General features: G+C 43.4%; 1 protein-coding gene across 2 annotated transcripts in view; it reads left to right on the plus strand.

Annotated features, from left to right (window-relative positions):
* Window positions 1-91: 91 nt before the first annotated feature.
* AATF (apoptosis antagonizing transcription factor) overlaps window positions 92-17,330 on the plus strand; it is a 102,600-nt gene continuing 85,361 nt past the window's right edge. Inside the window, exons 1-4 of one of the 2 annotated variants that reach the window (XM_008695590.2) lie at window positions 92-329; window positions 1,281-1,463; window positions 3,682-4,113; window positions 4,568-4,705. In XM_008695590.2, coding sequence (XP_008693812.2) covers window positions 245-329; window positions 1,281-1,463; window positions 3,682-4,113; window positions 4,568-4,705 — 838 coding nt within the window. In that variant the 5' untranslated portion in view covers window positions 92-244. The remainder of the gene's footprint in view (window positions 330-1,280; window positions 1,464-3,681; window positions 4,114-4,567; window positions 4,706-17,330) is intronic. The other variant, XM_040640951.1, reaches the window with a different exon arrangement.

Here is a 17,330-nt window from a genome sequence, read left to right on the forward strand (position 1 = left end):
GCACGCGCACGCGCGCCGGGACCCAGACAATCCCTACAGCCTTCCGCCTTCTCCCTAGCAACGCCCGTAGTGACACGCAGGCCCCGCCCCCTCCCGGAAGTGGCCTGCTGGAGCGAGAGCTGGGTTCTGCGCGGTCCCTGGCTGTTCTGGCGGTAGTCTCCCGGCGACAGGGCCCGGCGGGGAGAGAGCGACCCGGCCGGGGCTGCACACTGACGAGCGCGGCGCGGAGCGAGACCTGGTGACGATGGCGGGGCCGCTGGCGCTGCAGCTGGAACAGTTGTTGAACCCGCGCCCGCGCGAGGCCGATCCTGAGGCCGACCCAGAGGAGGGTGAGGCCTGACTGGGAAAAGGCCACGTGCGGAGCGGTGGGTCCGGCCCAGGGCAGACCCGGGCGGCGCGAGCGGGGCCGGCAGCCAGGCCTCTCCGCCTGCCCTTCTCGGCTCGCCGTGGCGCAGAGGAAAATAGCCTCCCGGGAGGGTGGCCCCGGGCTTGGGAGGAGGGCTTCTGCTTCTTTCTGACCCGCAGGCTAGACTTGGTGCTTGGGTGGGCGGAGCATCCCGGCGACTCGGGCTTCGAGGTCTGTTGCAGGGAACCCACGGTCTGGTAGTTGGCTGGAAGTTATCTTTCAGGATGCCTTTGCTGGTATTGAGTTAGAAATGAGAAGGAAGTCTCAGCCGTTTTTTCAGTCGTCCTGTCCCTGAGAACTTAACTTGGAGATTGAAGGAGAAGTGGGATTCCGTGGTGCTGTTAAAGCCTCCTTAGGTCTCAAGACACTTGCTCAGGGGCTGACGAATGAGACTGGTGCTCTGTAAGTTGGTGTTCAAGGTCTCGTCGGGAGTAATCCTGCTTTAGGCTGGAATCAGAGAAGTGTGAGGAAGGAAGAATAAGGAAGGATAAATGTGAGTGCTGGACCGTGTCTGAGGAATATTGGTTGAAGGAGCTGGGGCTGTTGAGCCAGGATAAGCAAACTCCCTTAGGGATGGGGTGGAGTGAGGATAGATGGCTGACTTAAAATATTTGAGCGACTGTCACAAATGGAAGAGGAATTAGACGCGTTTTTATGATCCAAGGCATAGAAATATGTTCTTCTAGTCAGTGCAGAGGTCAGCTTTCTGTTCAGGAACACCAGTAAGGTTGTGGTCTGTCTTGAAAGGTAATGAGTTTCCTGTTCCTGGAAGCTGGGATTTTGTAGAGTGTGAGTTAAAAGGGTTGGATAGGGTTACCATTAAAGTTCCTTCTAACCTGGAGATTCTGATTATTTTCCCACCCCTCCCCTACAGCCACTGCTGCCAGAGTGATTGACAGGTTTGATGAAGGAGAAGGTGATTTCCTGGTGGTGGGTAACATTAGGAAACTGGCATCAGCCTCCCTCTTGGACACAGACAAAAGGTACTCTGGCAAGGCCACCTCTAGAAAAGCTTGGAAGGAGGACCATTGGGAGCAGACTCTGCCAGGTTCATCTGGTGAGTAGACATTTGCATGGTACTTTCTCTTTCTTCCCTACTTTTTTGAGGTTAAAGTTGTGTTTTTTTGTGGGTTTTGGTTTGTTTTTTGTTTTGTTTTGTTTGGTTTTGTTTTTTTTTGATTGTCACTGCAAGACTAGTCTGTGTGTGCCCCCACTTATTGTCTTAGGAGAGACTATGATTTGGGCATTAGAAAGGATCTTAAGAGGTACTTAATTTCAGTTCGTAAGCAATCTAAAGCGCAGAGCCATTAAGTTTCTATAATTCTTATGTTTAGCCTAATGGTTCACCCTAAAATGGAGAGAAAAGGCAGTGCATATTGGGTATTGGACAGGGCTATAGGTTGAAAAAGAATGACATCTAATGAACAGGCTACTCATGGATTTTGACCCTTTTCCTTTGGTTTTTCTTTTCTTTTTTTTTTTTTTTAAGATTTTGTTTATTAATTTGACAGAGAAACAGCCAGCGAGAGAGGGAACACAAGCAGGGGGAGTGGGAGAGGAAGAAGCAGGCTTCCAGCGGAGGAGCCTGATGTGGGGCTCGATCCCAGAACGCTGGGATCACACCATGAGCCAAAGGCAGACGCTTAATGACTGCGCCACCCAGGCGCCCCTTCCTTTGGTTTTTCAAGTCTTGCGTTGGCTCACTGGATAATTGTAATTTGTGAAGCTCATTTTTTGCCATTGTAAATATAGCATAATTCTTCCCTCTCCCCTTCAAGAGCCTTCGGAGAATGTGAGGACATGAGCTTATAGGTTTAAAACATTATAAGTTTCTCAGTGGAAAAAAGGAGGGGCTGGATATGGTGATTACTGAGTGGATGCCATCTTTTTTTTCCTTTAGAGAGGTGTCATTTTGAGAATCCACAGATACTATAAAAGAAACTATCATTCAGGTCATGATACCCATGATTTGGCCTTTGATAAAGTTCTGGGGGCACCTGATAAGCTCATTTCACATTCTTTGCCTAGAGAGTGATAAAAGGACCAGTCGTGAGACAAATATTTATTGGGCTTTTACCATATGTCAGGCATTGTGGTAAGTTCTTTAAGTGCTAAGAAACCGGAACACAGCAAGTCTTCAAAAGATGTTACTGTTATCCTTACATGTATCATTTCATTTGATATTCCCAGTAGTTTATGAAGTTGATAGTATTTATCCCCATTTTACAGGGAAGGAAATTGAGGGACAGATTGGTTATGTAACTTGCTCAAGGTCATACAGCTAGTAAGCAGAAGAGCCAGGATTCAGATAAGGCAGTCTGACTCCAAGATCTATATTCTTAACTGCTACTCTATGAATAGACCTTAATCTGAGAAATGGCGCACATTTAAAGAACTTAAATGATTAATTTTTGCTATTTTTGCACTTAGTTTTTGTGTTTATATTTTGACAGTCCTCTCCATGTCTTGAGTTTATATATAGTTCTTTAAAGAAGTGCTGAAGACCTACCACATAAGCTGTTACGTATGTTTAATCAATAAAATTATAATGTCTCCTTAAGATGAAGCCAATTCCCCACCCTTTCAGGAGAGTTAGATGGATCCGTTTGCATACACCGTGTACTAATGACACTATAATGACAATAATGATATGAATGTTGGCAAGCATATCTACCACTCCCACCAGGCTATGAACCCCTCCCCACAGGTATTACATTCTGCTTGTCATTTCTTAGCTTTTATCTACACCTGGCTCATAATAGGTACTTAATACGTATTTAATAAATAGGGTACACTGGTGTCATAGAGATTGTACACTTGGGATGGTTAACGATAAATTATATTTTTTCAGATGTAGGTTTGGGAAAAGTGTTAATTCCCTTATTTGAAATCTTACTATTCTTCAAGGTCCAGACCAAAGGCTACCTCTTTCTTAAAAAGCCTTGTTTAAATCTACTTGTCCCACACCTAAAATTTCTACCTTCTCTGGGTTATCGAAACTTTGTCAAGTCTTGTCTTTGGTACAGTTTCGAAGGGTCAGTTTTTCCCATTAGAACCTTTCGTAGGGTAAGACCCATGTTTTGTTCATCTTTGCTTCTCCCTTTAGCATTTTAGACATAGTAGATGTACAATACATATTTGAATTGAATTGAGTACAATAATACATTTTATTTTTTTGATGGATGCTGTAGTCCTTTATTTGAAATGAAAGATCTGGCCTAGTGTTTGTCTCCAGGTAACATCCATCTTTTTTCCTTCTTTCGTCTCTTGTTTAGACAAGGAGATATCTGATGAGGAAGAGTCTGGAGATGGAGATTCAGAGGGGCTGGGTCTGGAGGGATCCGACGAGGATGCCCTGAGTGCTGCTGAGGAAGAGGAGTATGATAATGACGGGGACGGTAGTCCAGCCTGGAAGAAGCGGGGCCGAGGCCGCCCTGGGAAAACACCGGGTTTTAGTGTCCAGAGCATCCGTGACTTTGAAAAATTCACCGAGGGGATGGATGACCTTGGTAGCAGTGAGGAAGAGGAAGATGAAGAGGAGGAGAGTGGCATGGAAGAAGGGGATGGGGAGGAAGACTCCTCGGGTGAGAGTGAGGAAGATAGGGCTGAAGACAGGAATAGTGGAGACGACGGTGTAGTGATGACCTTTTCCAGTGCCAAAGTTTCCGAGGAAGTGGAGAAAGGAAGAGCTGTGAAGAACCAGATAGGTTTGTCCATGGTTTTGCTATTTTCAGAGTGTCTGCATTTTCTCTCCTGTTTGTTTGTTCTGGCTGTTCCCTCGCTCCTGTGTCCTTCCAGTTAATTTGTGATATGCCTCACCTACCTAGAGGCCTGAAGTCCCAGTCTTCTCTGCTTAGCCAGTCATTTCTACACTGGGATGCTTAGCTGGTTCTGTTCTAGGCCTTTGGCAGCTGTGGGATATTGAAGAGAAAACAGTTTTCTCTTCTCTTTGGGCTTTAGCTTTCCCTCTCTCGTCTAGCAGATATTTGCTTCCAAGATACTGAATTTATTTCTTATAATGGCGAGTACTGTCATGGCAAGAAGCTCTGATAAAGCTGTGCTTCGTAGAGACTGGTGTGATTTCCTATCCCTGCACCCCCCCCATCCCCCAACCCAGGAAGATTTTGTAACTGAGGAATGAAATTCCTTTGTCTTTCTCAGCACTGTGGGACCAGCTCTTGGAAGGAAGGATCAAGCTACAAAAAGCTCTGTTGACCACCAATCAGCTTCCTCAACCAGATGTTTTCCCTATTTTCAAGGACAAAGGTGGCCCAGAATTTGCCAGCGCCCTAAAAAATAGTAAGAATACTTATGCCATCTGGGGATACTTAGAACCACTGGGGTACATTGGGACACACTGAAATTGTGTTTTTAGCACCATAGAGTTGAAGAAGAGAAGATTTGGTTTTAGTGACAATATGGTACAGAATGGTTTTTACCTTTTTTTTTTTTTTTTTTTTTAAAAGAACAGCAATATAACTTACAAAATGAAGACAACTTGGATTGAAATGGATTGGGTACTTGAGTCATGTCTATTCCACTTTTCTTTCTTTTCTTTTTTTTTTTTTTTAAAGATTTTATTCATTCACTTGAGAGAGAGAGAGAGAGAGGCAGAGCATAAGCAGGGGGAGAGGCAGAGAGAGAGGGAGAAGCAGACTCCCTGCTGAGCTGGGTGCCCAACATGGGGCTCAATCCTAGGACTTGAAGATCATGACCTGAGCCGAAGGCAGACGCTTAACCATCTGAACCACCCAGGCGCTCCTCTTTTTTTTCTTTTTCTTTTTCTTTTTTTTTTAAAGATTTTCTTTATGTATTTATTTGAGAGAGTGGGGGGGGTGGAAGGGAGCAGAGGGATAGGGGCAAGCGGACGTCCTGCTGCACATGGAGCCCAGTGCGGGGCCTGATCCCAGGACCCTGAGATCGTGACCTAAGCTGAAATCAAGAGTCAGACGCTCAACTGACTGAACCACCCGGTGCCTCTGTTACACTTTTGTCTTACTGCCTTTACTTCTTCCCCCTTCCCTTGCCTTTCTGAGTTACTTTTTTAAGTAACTCAGAACTCTATTTGCAAACCCGCTGATATAGAACAAAAGAGAGAATGAGTGGCCAATCCCTGTTCATTTTGGTAGTATCGTGCTTACAAGGTGCTTTTCCTTGTTGGGAGGTTTCTACAAAACATGCTAAGACAGTCTTATTTATATCTCTCTTCGGGTTGCATAGAGTGAGCCAAGGTGATGACTGCAGAGGGAGGAAAAAGTTTTGGGAGAGAATTGCCGAGCTATAAAGCCCAAGAATTGTAGAAGAGGAATTTAGAAATTACTTGGTTTGCAGTCCCCTCATTTTACAGATGAGAAAACCAGGGCCCAGAGAGAATGAGTTGCCCAAGGTTATAGAGCTTGCTCATGACGGCAAACCAGACTCCACCTTTCCTGCCTTTACTGTTGAGAAGTCTTCCTTCTGCACTGCCTTGCGCCATACGGGCTGTGTGCTGTGTGCCCAAGGGCACCAAAGGAAGGGGGCAGAGTGAGATTTGGGCTTAGTGCACTGTGGTTGGAATCGCTATCCCTTATTTCCATGCTGAGACCTAAGTGTTTTCATTTCTTCTTTAAAACTTTTTTGTTTTTTTGTTTTAAAGATTTTATTTATTTGGGGCACCTGGGTGGCTCAGTCGTTGAGTGTCTGCCTTCGGCTTCAGGTCATGATCCCAGGGTTCTGGGATCGAGCCCCGCTTCGGACTCCCTGCTTAGTGGGAAGGCTGCTTTTCCCTCTCCCAGTCCCCCTGCTTGTGTTCCCTCTCTCGCTGTCTCTGTGTCTGTCAAATAAAATATTAAAAAAAAAAGATTTTATTTATTTATGTGAGAGAGAGCACAAGCAGGGGTGGGGGGTAGTGCAGAGGCAGAGGGCAAAGCAGATTCTCTGCTGAGCAAGGAGCCTGATGCAGGGCTCGATCCCAGAACTCTGGAATCATGACCTGAGCCAAAGGCAGACGCTTTTTTTTTTTTTTTTTATATTATGTTAATCACCATACAGTACATCCCTGGTTTCCGATGTAAGGCTCGATGATTCATTAGTTGTGTATAACACCCAGTGCACCGTGCAATACGTGGGGTTTTTTGTTTTTTTGTTTTTTTTTTAATGCAAAGGCAGACTCTTAACTGACTGAGCCACCCAAGCGTCCCAGAACTTGTTTTTATAGTATTACGGCGTTAGAGTTGTAAGGACCTGAGGAGGACATCTGCCTCCGGGTAGAATCACCTTATCCTTCAAAGTCAATATGTAGGATTTCTAGGGTAGGCAATTCTGCAAACCTTTCTTGTGGAAAATACCTGTTTTGTTTTGTTTTGTTTTGTTTTGTTTTGTTTTGTTTTGTTTTGTTTTAACATGAACTCTGTGCCACACGTGGGGCTCAAACTCACAGTCCGGAAATCAAGAGTCACGTGCCCTATGGACGCAGCCAGCCAGGGGCCCCCGGAATACCTGTTTTTTTTTTGTTTGTTTGTTTGTTTTTTAAAGGATCTTCTTTTGTTTCATTATTTTATAGTTTTCATTTTTTTTTTTTTAAGATTTTATTTATTTATTCGACAGAGATAGAGACAGCCAGTGAGAGAGGGAACACAAGCAGGGGGAGTGGGAGAGGAAGAAACAGGCTCCCAGCGGAGGAGCCTGATGTGGGGCTCGATCCCATAATGCCGGGATCACGCCCTGAGCCAAAGGCAGACACCCAACCGCTGTGCCACCCAGGCGCCCCCGGAATACCTGCTTTAATGTGGAGTTGCTTCCTGGGGTGCAGCCTGTAGGTTTCACGTTCTGCTGTACTTGAAGTCAGGAGCCCTGCAGACACTGTGAGGGCAGGTCTGTACTATCTCCTCCGCCAGCTTTCCCCCCTTTCTTCCCTTAAATAAATGATAGGCAGTTTTCAAAATTTTTGAGATTTTTGGAGCACTTACCTGCTGTTTTCTTTTTCTTTCTTTTTTTTTTTTTTTCCAAGTAAACTCTTTGCCCAACATAGGGCTCGAACCCACGACGCCAAGATCAAGAATTGCATGCTCTGGGGCGCCTGGGTGGCACAGCGGTTGAGCGTCTGCCTTCGGCTCAGGGCGTGATCCCGGCGTTCTGGGATCGAGCCCCACATCAGGCTCCTCCGCTATGAGCCTGCTTCTTCCTCTCCCACTCCCCCTGCTTGTGTTCCCTCTCTCGCTGGCTGTCTCTCTCTCTGTCGAATAAATAAATAAAATCTTTAAAAAAAAAAAAAAGGAATTGCATGCTCTACCGACTGAGTGAGCCAGGTGCCCCATTTCCCTGCTATTTTTAGTGCCCTGGTACCCTAATTCTTGGTGGTATGCTTTGGAGTGAGGCCTAGACTGCTCTAGGTTAAATGTCTGAAGTGTTTCATGAGGAGACCTTCCCATTTTGTTATTTATTCTTGCTTGATCCTTTCCTGGTTTTTTTTTTTTTTTTTTAATTCATCTTAAAATATTGTTATTTTAAGGTCAACACATTCCTGTTCTTGAGTACAGCGTAGTTTCCTTAGCTACTGTAATATTACTTAGTTTTATTTGCAACTGTTCTGCTCTTCTTAATCTTTTCTTTGTTCTTAACCAATTCCCTCTTTGTCTCATTGGTAAACTCCAGGTGATGCGACAGATGTCTGTTACAGTGTGACAGGATGGGTTGCAGTGGAGGAGGGAGAAGAAAGGCATGTTTGTTTAGCGTCACATATTCTAAGATGGGAGAGTGGAGAATATTCTGTTAAGTAGCATTTGTGCACATCTTAAGGGTGGCTAATTTTTTTTTAAGACTTCTCTTTAAAGACTTATTTATTTATTTATTTTGAGAGAGAGAGCATGGGATGGCGGGGCAGAGGGAGAGAGGGTCCCAACGGACTCTGCACTGAGCACAAAGCCCAACTCACGACCCTGAGATCATGACCTGAGCGGAAACCAAGGGTCGGACACTCAACCAACTGTGCCATCCAGGCGCCCCTAAGGTTTTATTTTTAAGTCATCTCTGCACCCAACAAGGGGCTCGGAACTCATAACCCCAAGATCAAGAGTTGCATGCTCTACCGACTGAACCAGCCAGGCGCCCAGGGTGGCTATTTTTTGTTTGTTTCCAGTCTTACAACAGTATGACATAATATGTTGTATCCCTCCCTGTGTTGGTAAACAGTTCTAGAAAAACTGAGCTGCATTACTCTGGATGTACCATTTATGCTGTGCTATAGCACAGTATGGCTGGTGTGGACCCTAGGCTGAATTTGTACTGACCCCAGAAGTGGCACTGGAACTTACTGTCTTTAATTAAATCTCTTGTCAGTTCCTTGGGTCTTAGAGTTAAAGTTAGACCGCCTGGCTTCAGATTCCATCTCAGTGGTGGATTTGCCTATTGACCTTGGGCAGGTTACTTAACTTCACAGCAAGGGGTCGATGGGATGGTTGTGAGGATTGAAGGGCATGATCGGTATAAAGCATTAGCACAGGGTCTGGCACACAGCGCCCCACAGATGTTAGGTGTGGGTATTTTTCTGCTGAAAGAGGCATTGGTAATGGTCAGCCATGTGAATCATGGCCATCAGTGTCATGACCATCATCCCCACTGTCTTCAGTGTTTTTTGATTTTTTATTAGTATTCAAATTTCCTATATAACTTAAATTAAGCATTTGTTCTGGAACGTGTAAGGTTACATTCTTCTTTAATGCTTTTTTAATTCAGCTTTTGTCTCCTAACTATGAAAAGATGCCCAGAGATTTCCTTGCCACCAGAGCCAGCTGCTACCTCCTTGAAGCATTCAACCTTTCCTTGAAATGTTTGGCTTTGGCTTTGGCTTTGGTGACACTATGAAAGCTGTTTGGGTTCTCCTGCCTTTCTGGTTTCTTCTCATTTCGTACTCCTTTTATCCTCTCAACGTCAGTTTCATCGCATGTGGGATCCTGTTCTCAGGTTGCGTTTTCTTGATATATTCTCTCCTTGTCACTGCTGTTTACTCTCATTGTCCTAAAGTAGCCTCTGAAGCAGCAGAGTTTTTAACCACAGTAAACGGATGAGCAGCGTGCCATTCTAACGTCAGCACCCTAAGCTCTGCCGCAAGCCACGTAAGTATCTCCTTCCTTCCCCAGCACACATGCACTTAGTCCCCAATCACCGTGGCGTTACGTGTTGGTAATTATAACTCTTGAAGTGTTAAGTAGTTTCAGAGACATTTTTTGATATTTTAGTAGTTGCATACGTAGTAAGTCATAAAGTAACCTTAGCAAAATTCAGGGATTTTCTCTGCCAAAAACATTTCTCTAAAGAGGTCACCTTTTCCTTTCTGTTTTTCTTTTTTAAAAGTTCTACAAGATTAGGAGGCAGGTCTTTTATGTTGGTGGCAGCGGTGTATAAGGAAGAAGACAAGTTACTTAAGGAAACCTGAGCATGAGTTATTAAAAAATTGTCATTATGGAATATATCAAACTTATATAAAAGCATGGAGAATTGTACAGTGAACCCACATACCTTTACCAGCTAAGCACCATCAACTCCTGGCCAGTCTTACTTCATCTGTATTTATACTAGCTCTCCCTTTACTTCTGGATTAGTGTGAAGCAAATAGCAGACATTCTATCATTTTATCAGTAAATCAGCATGTATCTCTAAGAGGTTTTTTTTTTTTAAGATTTTATTTATTTGTTTGACAGAGAGAGAGACAGCCAGCGAGAGAGGGAACACAAGCAGGGGGAGTGGGAGAGGAACAAGCAGGCCCCCAGCGGAGGAGCCTGATGTGGGGCTCGATCCCAGAACGCCGGGATCACGCCCTGAGCCGAAGGCAGACGCTTAACTACTGAGCCACCCAGGCGCCCCTCTAATAAAAGGGTTTTTAAAAAAATCACAATACCAGGCTCAATGGGTTAAGAGTCTGACTCTTGATTTCGGTTCAGGTCCTGATCTCAGGGTCTCGGGCTCCCTGCTCGGTGGGGAGTCTACTTGGGATCCTCTCCCTTTTCCCCTGCCCCTCCCCACGCTTGTGTGCACACGTTCTCTAAGATAAATAAATCTTTAAAAAAGAAAAAAAATCATAATACCGTTATTTCACGTAAAAACATTAGCAGTGACTTCTTAATAAGCGTAACTGATTTTAATGGGTGGGAGAATTGAGAGAGCATTTCTAACAGGCCCTTTCTACTATCTTTTTCAGAGTTTGCTCTATAGCTTTAAATGAAGTGATTAAAGGAAAGCCAAACTTCAGCCATAATAAGTTGACCTTTTAGTGAAATGCATGTTATTAATGTATTTAATGAGATGCATTACAAACTGCAGTGAGCACCATGTTTCATTACAGGTCTAAAATGCAATATCATTAAAGACCTTTAATAGAAACAATGGTTGACATTTTGCTATTTCCCATAAGCAAAAGAATCCAAGAACAGAGTATAATGTAATATAAATATAGAGGAAGTGTTGAGATTCTTTACTTGCCTACAAGTATAAAAACAAATTCCACTATTAATAAATTGCATTGTATTTGCTCCCTCCCATCTTCCCACTTCTAGCTTACATTCACCCTCTCCTCACTCTGTGGCCCTTCCGCCAGCCCTTCAACTATTTTGACTTGAATAGACTACAGTTTTTAATGCTAATTTGATCTCAGCACGAGTAGACACCTTAAGAATAACTTCGTTTTTCTTTTTTTGAGTATTTATTTATTTATTTATTTATTGTGTGAGCAGGGGAGGGTCAGAGAGAGAGAGAGAGAGAGAGAATCTCAAGCAGACCCCGCACTGAGCGTGGAGCCCAGCTTGCGGCTCAGTCTCATGACCCTGAGATCAAGACCTGAGCCTAAATCAAGAGTTGGACACTTAAGTGACTGAGTCACCCAGTTGCCCCTTAAGAATAACTTTTTAAATTTTGAGTAAGTCATGGGCAATCATGGAGTTTTTATAGCTAATGTTTCTGTTTTGTTTTTAAAATTTTATTTATTTTTAAAGTAGGCAGTAGATTCACAGGGCTCAAAATTCAAAAGATACCAAACTCTTATATAGAAAAATTTTGTTTCCTCCCCTTGTGCTGCTCAGGAATGGCCACCAGTTCCCTATCCCTTAGACAACTAGTATTATCAGTGAAATTCTCCCCTTTTTAAATTACTTAGCTGCCTTAGGTGACAAATGCATGAACATCTATTTCTGTGTTCTCTCATTTAATAACTTATGGGTTCATGGCAGAGTTTTCACAGATGATATGTAAAACCCTGGAACATTCTTAATTACTTGGGATAAGTTTAAGTGGAGCTTGGGACAGAGGTATTTGCAAGCTTCTCCTAGTGTAGCGTTGTGTAGGATTAAGGACCCTTGTTACTGTAGACTTCATCTAGCAAAAGTGATTTAAGATTGATCTTTTTGTTTTAGCTGATGTCTCATTTTTTAAAATGTCTTTACTATTTTAATTATAAAATTATATCATGCTTACTTCAGAAATTCAGAAAATACATAAAAGCATAAAGAAGAAAATAAGGATTATCTGCAGTCCTACTGCCCAGAGGTAACCACAGTTGTCATTTTGATGAATAACCTTTCAGATCTTTTTCTGTGCTTACACACACACACACACACACACACGGGCACGCACGCGCATACACGCGCGCGCGCTCCTTTTGGGAAAAAAAAATGGAATCAAATATGTACTATTTTTAAGCTTATTTTTTCTATTTAATATATCGTTTCATGTCCGTATATTTAGATGTACATCAGCATTTTCAGCGGCTACAGAATATTCCATTTTATAGATTTACTACAGTTTATTTAACCAATCTGTGTTGATGGATGCTTAGGTTTATTGTAGCTTTTCACTTCTATAAAGCATGCTTTGATAAACATCCTTGTACATATATATTTGTGCAATTTGTCTAAAAGTAGCCCTTTGATAGAAATATAATGTAAGCCACATATGTAATTCAAAATTTTATATTAACTACATTAAGAAAAAGTCTAGGAAAACACGTAAAATTAACTTGTATTTTCTATTTTATTTAACCCCATGTATCAAAAATACTTTAACATGTAGTCGATGTACAAATATTAGTGAGGTACATTATGTATCTTTTTTTCATGTTAAATCTTTGAAGTCCAGAGTATATCCTGTGTTTACAGCTCATCTCAATTTGGACTAACCACATTTTGGCTGCTCAGTAGCCACATATGGCCAGTGGATACTGTATTGGACAGCACGGATCTGTGTTCCCTGGAAATGCATTGCTGGGACAAAGGGATTGTGCTTTTTTTTTTTTTTTTTAAGACTTTTGGAACATATTGCCAAATTGGTCCTTAGAAGAATTGCAACAATTGAAATTCTCATCTGTGACTGTTTTCCTACTCTCCTGCTACCTCAGAGCATTATTGATCTCTTATTTTTCCTAAACTGTAGGTGGGAAATGAAGGCAATCATTTCTTGATAACTTTCTGTTTGATATTTACATAATACCTGTTGATTTAGCAGTGAAATGTATGCTACGTTTTGTCTATTTATTGGAGAATGAGTTTTGTGTAGGAAGACTTTTCGTCCCTTTTGAGCTACTTATTACTTAATTTGTCCAACCTGGTTAATCAGGCATTTATGTTATGTAGAGAGTAAAATGGGGTCACAGAGCAGGTGCTTTTCCAAAGTAACTAAGTCGGTAGGACCAGGAGGAGAGGTTGGTATGCAGCAATTCCACCGGCCTTGAAGAGATGAGCCCTCGGTCGCCGAGCTGTGGAAGCATGAAAACAACTGACACCAGTCTAGTCAGAAAGTTCGTTCGGTCGGTTTGGGTTTCTTAGGAATAGGCTTGTCTTTGGCCGCAGAAGCAAGAAGCAACCTCGACTTGGAGTAGCCAGTAAGAGTAGTGGTTCCCGAATAGGATCACTTGACCTGTTGTATTCGCGGGGACGCTGTGCGCTTCCTTGTCTGTTGGAGCCTCGTTATATGAACATTTAATTAACCCACTCTAGCTATAGGTGCCTGGCCAAAACGCGAAGTAGTGCGGAAATTCTGCCTGCCATTGTGTTGAGTGAGCCAGCGCCCCGGGGGAGCCGGCGTGAGGTGGCGGGCGGGGTCTGTAGTTGCCTCTCCAGTGAGCATCTCGTGGGACCGACGGGCTCTGGTGTTTAAACTTACAGCACGGCCCCTGAATGTGATCATCGACAGCAGTGTTCACCGGCTGAACCAGCTGTGTGCTCCGGAGCTTGCGGCGAGGAACTGTCTGGGTCCCGCTTGCGGAGAGACAGTGCAGCGCTGAACCTGATGGGCAGTTTCAGGGATTTTCCGGTTTTGTGAGAACTTGATTTCTGCTTTATGCTCAGGCTTGAGAAGCTAACCACTGCAGAAGATACTACTCTCCTTTATTACTGTTATTCGTGTCTTAAAACCTGTGTTTAAATCATTTTATTAATATCATACAGGAATATAATAAGTACTACCGAAGCATTCAGGAAGACAGCACTAGCCCTTTGTCTTACGTTTAGTCTCAGTCTATTTCTGTTTTACTTCTGTAATTTTAGATAGCTTGTTTATATCTGTTTCTTTTTTTTCTTTTTTAAAGATTTTATTTATCTGAGAGAGGGAGAGGGTGAGGGAGAGCAGAGAGGGAGAAGCAGACTCCCCACCGAGCAGCCCAATATGGGACTCCGTCCCAGGACCCTGAGATCAAGACCTGAGGCAAAGGCAAATGCTTACGTGACCGAGTGCCCTGGGCGCCCCGCGTATCTGTTTCTTGGTTCATTTACTGTTATGACAGATGAGGGTGCTACTGACAGGCTGAGTAAGCTGAGAGTTGGCCGCTTAATTTAGCAACATACCTGGGACCTTGGTGAGCAGTTTTGGTGGAGTGGGATACAGGCTTGACAGGAATGGGTTTTGCATGAGGATGGGAGAAAGGGATTTGAGGTAGTGAGTGTAGACAACTCTTTGTAGAGATGTGGCTTTAAAGGGGAGCAGAGAGATGGGACATTAGATGGAAAAAGATGTGGAGTCAGAAGTGTTTTGATTATTTTGAGACTCGAGAAGTAAGCTGCGTGATTGTATGTTGGTAAGAATGATCCGTGTGCTGTAGCGCGTCCTTGGTAGGTAAGTGGACCTGGGACTAGTGCACAAGAAGGGTGGCCTTCGACAGTGGCATGGACAATTTAACTGTTCTGACAGCTGGGAAGGTAGTGTATAAATAGACACCAATAGGTAGGAGTCTGAACATTCTCTTTTGATAGTTCTATTTTCTTCGAAGTAGAAGCCAAGGTCGTAAATTGTGAATGAGGAATAGGGGATGAGATAGCAGAAATTTTGAGGAAAACGTATGAGACAGTCATCCCGTCTGCTTTCTGCTGCAGGACCAGGAGCCCAGTGCAGTGTGTTGACCCCGGGAGTTGAAAACCTGTAAAGTGCATTTACAGTGTTATTACCATGTAAATAGGGTGTAATGGCAGGGCAGGGAAGAACTGGAGACTTACACTTTTTTTCAGAGTCATGGTTTCTAGGCTACTCAAAGGAGAATGCTCTTAGTGTAGTTTAAGTTCCTAGTTCCTGTTTCCAGTAGATCTTTTCTTAATAGCCCTTCATCGGGCGGCGGCTGGCGGTCGGTTGATCTTCTGACTCTTGGTTTTGGCTTGGGTCATGATCTCAGGGTCATGGGATCGAGCCCTGCCTCAGGCTCTGTGCACAGCGTGGAGTCCGCTTGAGATTCTCTCTCATTCCCTCTCCCTCTGCCCCCTCCCCACTCATGTGCGTGTGCACTCTCTCTCTCAAATAAATAAATAAATCTTAAAAAAACAAAAACAAAAAACCTGCATCGGCTGCTTCAAACCACGGTGTATTTTTGTTTGCTTCACATTCAGACTATTAATCTGTTACATCATTTTTCCCTTAGGTCTCTGATCCCTACCCCCACCACCCCCACCCCGTAGCTCAGTTTTAGCTCAGTCTTTTCCCCCCAAACTTTCAATCATGCCATCTCTGCTTCTGTGTTTTCCCAGTTTGAACTGGTTGTTTCCTGGGACATTTTCTTTCTTTCTTTTTTTTTTTTCATTGCTCTTCTTGGAGCTATTTTTGGGCTCTTTTGTCTTCTTTAATCTCAGTTTACTTTGTCAGTTTGTTGCCCAAAAGTGTGTGGGGAGTAAATTTATTTGAGTTCTCTCTCTCTTTTTTTTTTTTAAGATTTTATTTATTTGTCAGAGAGTGTGTGCGTGTGAGCACAAGCAGAAAGAGAAGCAGGCTCCCTGCTAAGCAAGGAGCCCGATGTGGGACTCGATCCCAGGACCCTGGGATCATGACCTGAGCCGAAGGCAGATACATAACCGACTGAGCCAACCGATTTGAGTTCTTGTAGATTTAAAAATACTGTGCCTCCATTCTTCATTGATACATTCTTAATTGATTGGGTATAAATTTCTAGATTGCAAATGACTTTCCCTCAGAGTTGGAAAGTGCTGCTCTGTTCTAGTTTGCTGCTGCTGCTGCAAGAGATCGGCTTGGTGCCTTCAAACAGCTCACGATTCATTTATTTATTACATTACAGTCCTGGAGGTGATAAGTCCTAAAACCAGGTCGTCATCAGGGCTTTGCTCCTTTTGGAGGCTCTAGAGGAGCATGTTTCCTTGGCATTTCCAGCTTCTATAAGCTGCGCGCATTCCTGGGCTCGTGGCTCTGCTCCACCTTCAAAACCAGTGTCATCCCTCCAGCCTCTCTCTTCCTGACTCTGACCCTACTACCTTCCCCTTATAAGGACCTTGTGGCTACATTGGGCCCACCTGGCTAATTCAGGATGCCCATTCCAGCTCAGACCCTTAACATGTATCTATAAAGCGCCATGTCAGGTAACACATGCACAGCTTCTGGGGGTTAGGACGTGAGCTTCTTTGGGGGGCCATTCAACCTGCCGCATGCTCTCTTAGCTGTTATCTGAGTGTTAGTGAGGAGAAGGTTGCTGCTCTGAGTTTCACTCCTTTGTGGGTGCCTTGTGTTCCTCTCTGGAAGTGTTTGGGATCTTTACTTTTGGTTTTCTGAAATTGCCTGAAGGGGTATCTGGGTATGGGTCCTTCTTCATTCATTGTGCTGAGGACTTCCTGGGCCCTGTTTGCCTTAACACTGGCTTCCTTCAGTTTGGGGAAATCTCTTCTAATATGTCTTTGATAATTTCCTTTCCTCCATTTACTCTGCTCTCTTTTAGATACTAAACTGGATTAGTGTGTCTCTTATGTGTTTCTTCTCTAGCGTTTTCCATCTTTTTGTGATTTTTCATGTCTGTCTGATTTCCAGTTGTTGTGGGTTTTTTTTGGTAATCAGTTTTTCATCTGTAAGAGACCCTTTGTTTTCTGAATGTTCCTTTTCTGTGTAATTCATATACTTGAGTATATTGTGTACACTTATAAATTTTTGGTTTTGTCTTATATTTACTGTAGTTCCTAAAATTGTTCTAGCTCCACCAGCTTTTCTGTTTACCTTGGAATTTTTACTCTTTTTATTTTTTTTAATGCTTTGTGTATTTTATTTTATTATTTTTTTAAAGTAATCTCTACATCCAGCATGGGACTCGAACTCATGACCCTGACATCAAGAGTCACATGCTCTACCAACTGAGCCAGCCCCTTTATGTAATATATATATAATATATATAAAAGATTTAGTTGAGAGAGGGAGAGTGGGAGTGAGCATGCGGAAGGGGGAGGGGCAGAGGGCGTCTCAAGCAGACTCTGCACTGAGTGTGGAGCCTGACCTGGGTCTCGATCTCAGGACCCTGAGATCATGACCTGAGCCAAAACCAGGAGTCAGATGTTCAACCAACTGTGCCACCCAGGTGCCCCTAAAGCAACAATTATATTTTTAATTATTTTGTTGGGTTTTTTTTGGACTCCATGGATTTCTGTCCATATCTCTAATTAACAAGTTTTGTTTCTACTTGATTTTTCAGTTTTAGGCATTATCTGTT

Source organism: Ursus maritimus, unplaced genomic scaffold, assembly GCF_017311325.1.
Source record: "Ursus maritimus isolate PB19 unplaced genomic scaffold, ASM1731132v1 scaffold_24, whole genome shotgun sequence".
Classification (NCBI taxonomy): Eukaryota; Metazoa; Chordata; class Mammalia; order Carnivora; family Ursidae; genus Ursus; species Ursus maritimus.